The sequence below is a fragment of the Brassica oleracea genome, chromosome C8 (assembly GCF_000695525.1).
Source record: "Brassica oleracea var. oleracea cultivar TO1000 chromosome C8, BOL, whole genome shotgun sequence".
Lineage (NCBI taxonomy): Eukaryota > Viridiplantae > Streptophyta > Magnoliopsida > Brassicales > Brassicaceae > Brassica > Brassica oleracea.
The window spans coordinates 15361049-15367283 of NC_027755.1; the positions used below are offsets into that span (position 1 = coordinate 15361049).

At 32.4% G+C, this 6235-nt stretch overlaps 1 protein-coding gene across 2 annotated transcripts; it reads right to left on the reverse strand.

The window, feature by feature from the left end:
• Positions 1–1820: 1820 nt before the first annotated feature.
• Positions 1821–4511, reverse strand: LOC106307856 (sexual differentiation process protein isp7-like). 2 transcript variants are annotated; one of them, XM_013744932.1, is made up of 13 exons: positions 4416–4511; positions 4032–4227; positions 3853–3933; positions 3711–3762; positions 3266–3387; positions 3022–3122; positions 2891–2949; positions 2749–2805; positions 2609–2654; positions 2437–2516; positions 2245–2329; positions 2160–2165; positions 1821–1988 (listed from the first exon to the last, which is right to left on the reverse strand). In XM_013744932.1, exons 1-11 carry the CDS (start codon positions 4491–4493, stop codon positions 2266–2268), a joined length of 936 nt encoding a protein of 311 aa, XP_013600386.1. In that variant the 5' UTR covers positions 4494–4511; the 3' UTR covers positions 1821–1988; positions 2160–2165; positions 2245–2265. The 2 variants fall into 2 exon arrangements, with proteins under 2 accessions (XP_013600386.1, XP_013600387.1); XM_013744933.1 differs by lacking the exons at positions 1821–1988; positions 2160–2165; positions 2245–2329; positions 2609–2654 and having other exon boundaries at positions 2454–2516.
• Positions 4512–6235: the final 1724 nt, after the last annotated feature.

Here is a 6235-nt window from a genome sequence, read left to right on the forward strand (position 1 = left end):
TAATTATTTAGTTATAATTATCTAAAATATTTAAATATATTTTTATAAAAATAGATATAATGGTTGCATATTCTTATATGAAGAATTATATTTATATATAAGACATTATTAGAAATTTTATGTTTTTTAAAACCCACACTAGATTTATAAATCATTTATAAAGATTTTGAAATTATTTAAAAATATTTTTTTTTAATTCTGGCCTACAAAATCATTTTATTAGAGTTTCTAAATCATTTATGAGACTTTTATAAAATCATTTTATATAAATTTTGAGCACATCTAGTTTACATGCAAAATGGTAAATGTTTCTAGATCTAATTATAATTGTGTAAATGAATATTTATAATGGTTTATAAATCATATAGAATTATTTCACATTTGTTATCTTATCTATTACAATATAAGTAATTTAAGTGACTTATGGTTATTATTTCTTTTTAAAAAATAAGTCATTTAAATCATATAAAATTATACCACACTATTTATTTAAATATTATAATATAATTTATTTAAGTGATTATTTTTTGCATATACGTTCATAAGTGAAATCTTACAATTTCAATAGTTGACATTTTAGATTTTTATTTATTTTTCTGATGCTAAAATAAAAATTAGTTTTACAATCAATTATCTGTGAATTTTAGATTTAAATGCTGTTTAATATCTTCTAAAAATAGATACTGAAATTTTTTATTATCAAACTATTAAATGCTAAAATTTTAATATTTCTAATTATTATATAAAAATTATAACATTATAAGCATAACATGTACTTTTTGTATGGTATTACCATCCGCGAAATTGCGAGCAAACACCTAGTTAAATTTAAATGATACTAACATATATATAGTTTATTTTTATATGGATATTTATTAAATAAGTTCCTACTCGTATAGTTTTGTGATTATTTTCATCTTTGTATATAAAATTTTTAAACCATTGATAAATTTTTTTAATGTGAGATGTTAAATTGTTTTAGTAATGTATAATCTTTTTAAAAAATCCAAAGAAGATTTTAAAACTAAAATATTAACTTCTCAATATATGTTCAATGCAAATATCAAAATATAAAATATAAAATATTAACTGTTTTTTAATTTGGGGTGTTTATATGATATATAGTTTAATTTATATGATATTAAACCTATTAAATAAATTTTTTTATTCATATGATTTTATAATCATTGTATCTTTTTTTCATCAACTTATACAGACTAATATAATCATTCTATTTTATTATGGCAAAAAACAACCTTGATCACAAAAGTTGATGTGACACTTTTAATAGTTTTAGTAATTTATACTCGTTTTAAAAAATTCAAAATACAGCATATACAAAAAAAATTAATTTTTGTTATATGACTAACGTAATTGTGTAATTTATTTTAATAATAAATAATTAAACAAAATGATAGAGGGTATACAAATTGTTAGCAAATCTTTATTATTCAATATCATTATTTCCATATATATTTTAATCGCATTAGTAACTTTTATTTAAGGAAAGAGTGAAAAATATTTTATACATTAATAATGTTTTATGCTTAATTTAGTGAAAACTACAGTTTTTATTTAAATGATCCAACTTATTTATCTAAAAAATCTAAGAATCATTCTCGTGACAGGCATGTGTATGCTTTAATTGTTGTAATATTTTTCTTTTAATATATATGGAATTTTGTAAATATATAGTATTTTGGTTTAAATATATATTAATGAACTATTTATGTATTTCGTTAAATACTAATATTTTCAAATTTTGATTTTAAAATTACAATAACATGATTTTAAATATGTAATTTATTTTATTTGAATTGTTTTTTTAACTGTAATAAACTATTTTATCTTGATGACAAAAAAAAACTATTTTATCTTCTTGATCTGTCTTTCTTTCACATGATTTGATATGCACAGCTTGAACTCCCAGAGGAGATATAAGGTCTTCTTGTTGGAAACCTGTTGGTTGGTCCGATGTAGTCCCATTGCCGCAAACCTGTTGGTTGGGTTGGTCAGATGTAGTCCCATTGATTCTGGCTGGAAACAAAAGAGAACTGATACACGATATAATCCAGATAAAATTCACCTCGTAGAATCAAAAGTCTTCGCAATATCGATCTTTAAAGTAAACTTTTGAAAATGTTGTTTTCATACCATAAATTCATGCGTTATATGTTGAATACCATATTACATTTCTTTTTTTTTTTTTTTTTTTTTTTCTATATTACATTTCGTAACAAAAAAAAAGAAGCGTACAGACTAGAACTAAGAGTCGTAGGTTAGCCTGAAACGCTCCTTAATATAGTCGCCCGCGAGGATAGGAGGGAATCTGCACCGAATCGAAACCAAGTCATATGAAAGAAAAAGGACTCAAGTCTTGTTCATTCATCCTTCCAAGACTAAAATGTTTATCAAACGTCAAGTTTTCTTACATACCTTGGGGGACAAGTTTTGCTGCAACAACTCTCCAAACATTCCACGTTACAATCTGGATTGGGATCTAAGAAGAAAACCACCTAGGCAAAACAAAAAACTTCTACTGATATGAGTTAAATCTTTACCAATTACCATCAATTTGTAAAAAAATGTGAAATAACAAGTAAGCTACCGAGTAACGTTCTTTTCCAACAGGCATCACTCTGTGCAATGTAGACCTAAACCCATTACAAGAAAACCCGAAACCTTCTGATTCAGACAGAACACAGAAACCAAACTCAACTCCTTACTAGAAAACTGAGTTTAGCTTACCGGAACAATCCATTGCTCCATCTCTCCATCATATCACCAATGTTGACAATAAACGCCCTAGTGTTACAGAAAGTCCCCGCGTTTAAACAACTGTTAATAATCAACGGGCTCTCAAAATCCAATAGCTAAATGCCAAAGTTACCCTCTAATTCCAGGCACATCTTCCCAAACACGTGGTTGTCTTGACTTGTCTCTACAAACCTAAGAGTTCTCACATACATGTGTAAGAACACCAGGGCTACTCAAAAGAGGAGAGTTACAATAATGTTTTACCTGAAGTCCTGGGACTCCATCAGTTAAAAGAAGAGTGACCATCCCGTAATCCGAGTGAGCTGAGGCACCATATGTTTCTAGATCCGACGAAATCACTTCACCTATATAATCCATACCAAGTGTAGAGATCAAAAACTAGACTCGGATTCTCGGAACTCCCTGAATATGGGATTTATCTATCTTTCCACTGATCACTTCCCCTATACTCCATAGCAACTGCAGAGTCTGTTTGATACATAGATACCTGGATAGCGTAAGAGGCGAACAACTGCTGCAGGATCATTCAAGGCTCCGATCTGTTCAAAGAAACCCTCATCTAAATCCAATGCCAAGGCAATCAAGCCGAGCAACTTTCGACCAACGGACCTTAGAGGCAGCAAATCAATATATCAGGGCACAACTAGCAAACTGATTTAGAAAAAAAAAAAACTAACATGGAAGAGAGAAAAAAAATACTCATGATATATATATATATATATTAACCTCATTTACATATAAAAGATGAACATAAGATAATATCAAGAACACAACAGACACCTAGTATTGTACATTTGTAACCAAGCCTATTTGTCAAAACTAACTAACAGTCGATATTATTAACTTGAAACCTATATTTCAACTTTTAGTTTTAAGGAAAAGAACACAGTATTTGTTTAAAGATTCACTTTCCAAGAGAAATACATGCTTACAGAACATTCTTGTAGTAACATTCCATGGTTTGCCTCCATGATGGCAAGAGATCTTTTACACACAGACACACATAACCCGTGAGAGAGATATCGAAACCGTTAAAAGAAAACAGAGAAACAGGTAGTAAGAAATATATTTAACCTTCAGGAGGCCATTGATTTGGATAACGCTGAACCAGAGCTCCTTCCAAAGAGCCAAAGTAAAAGCTTTCCTTCGAATCACCTAAAACAAAAACAAAGAGAGAGCAAAAAAAAATCTTGAGATGAACTCAGTAAGAAAAGAAGCCATATATGCAAAATAATCAATAACATCATCATCACCTGTGGAGGAGGTCAAGGAGGGGTCGAGTTTCTCAGCATAGAGTGGAGTATAACCGAGAAGATCGCGGCGGAGTAAAGACATCTTCTCATCTAGAGGGAGATTAAAGAAGCTTTTGCTCTCCTTAAAAACCCCTTCCATCAATTCTTCAGAGATGCCATGGTTCTTGACATAGAAGAATCCATGTTCGAGACATGCCTTATTACATACATACAAAGAACATCAAAAACAGTTTAGAACTAGAGCAGAGAGAGTTGTCTCAACTCTCAAGCGAAGATCTTCTGATCACCAAGCAGAGCTATTTGTATATAATAAAGAAGAAGCAGAGTTTCTACTCTTGCGGAAACGGAGGATAGAGAGAGAGAAATAAGATGGTGAAGACGAACCTTACGAATCAACTGTGCGGTGGATATCTTGTCCGGCGAAGAGATATCGATGATAGGAAGTACAAGTGACGTCTCCATTTCATAATCTATTTTTTTCCTGACAGTTGTTTTGATTGATAATAACATAGATCTGAGTGTAGAAATGAGCTTTAATGAAAGGCCCATTTTCTTTTTGGCCATCAAAGACCCATTTTCTATCACACTAAAATGAGGGCATTGTTAAGATGGAGATCAGGAAGTAAAGAGATGAAGCTTTGAGGTTCAATAGAGTGTTAAGGGTAAGACAGTAACTTTAGAGTTTTGTTGTGGTAACTTTATTTTAACCACAGTAACTACTTGGAAAATTACCTGATGTGATGAGAAATTACCTTGGTGAAGAAAAGAGAAGAAACTCGTCCAAGGAGTGTCAAGGATAAGGTCTCTCTTGGCTGGAAAGGATAAGCACCTTTACAGCAAGTGACAGCCTGTCCAAGCATGTGAAGCATTTCAGCCTAGTATTTCTATTGACTTCACATGCTTATAGATCTAGGTTGAATACATTGAACCTAGACATGATTGTAATCTCTTTATAGCTTGTAATCTCTCATTTGAATCAATTAATGGAGTTTTAAGTATTCTCTCTAGTTTTTTTATTCTCTTATTCTCTCTTAATCTCCAAATCTCATACAAATTACACTAATCATCTCTTGATCGTTATTTATCACTCTACAAATACAAAAGTGTATATGGTATTAGAGCCAGGTTGGCAAGGAAGGGAGTGGTGATTTTCGAATCTGTTTGTGTTGTTCTTGAGCTGTTCTTCACTTCCCTGGGTATTTTGGAGGTTTTCTGGTCGATCCAATCAACCTCAACAGAAGATGAAGCATTGATCTAGTAAATCAGTAGAGTTTGAAGAAGAGATGGATGGAGTGTGTTCAAGATGGGTGAAGGGAGCTTTGGAAAGCTGTGGGTTATGGAGTAGTCATGGAAAGGGGAAGAAGCCTTTCATAGAAATGGCTACTGAAGAAGGTCAGACAAGAAGTCTGAAGCTGGAAGATGAAGGTGTTCAAGGAAACACTACAAAGAGTGAGATTGAAACAACTTTAGGCAAGTCCAAACTTGTAAGGGTCGTTGAGGACAAGAGGGTGATCCGCGGCTTGAGACAAGGGAAGGATGAGTGTTATCAGCTTGTGGGAAGGCTGAGAGAAGCATGGTTAGAGTTGGATGTGGTGAAAGCACAAACATCAAATTCGAGATGCTGTCAAGAAAGGAGGAAGCAAGATGTGATCTTTAGCTTTCTGATGGGAGAGATATGTGAGCTTGTTAAACACACTTGTGATGTGTGGGAGATGAACAGGAAGCCAAATAGATGGAAGGGAGGTACAAGCTGTAAGAAGGGAAGGTTGAGGAAACTTTCTAATGAGTGGTTAATGAAGAGAAAGGCATAGAGAAAGGATAGCGAGTCACACTTAAGTGACAGTATGAGTGTGACCTTGAAGAGAATCAAGGATATACTTCAGCAGATGGCTATAGGAGAGTGTTCATACTCAGCTTACATGGGAGAATCAGTAGACGATGGTGTGGGTACAAGGAGGCAGGAAACCAAAGGAGGAGAGGATAAAATCACAAAGAAAGAATGGGATGAATTTGTTAAGTATGTATATGAACTGGCTGCAAGGAAGAAGCATGGTGCTCTAACTGCAAGTAAGAAGCAAGGTGCTTTCTCCACAGCTCCAAAACCGATCATAATTGATTCTGGAGCAACACATCATATGATCAGTGATAGGAGTCTGATAAGTGATGTCAGGGCTGCAACAGGGTGTGTCACTATAGCTAATGGT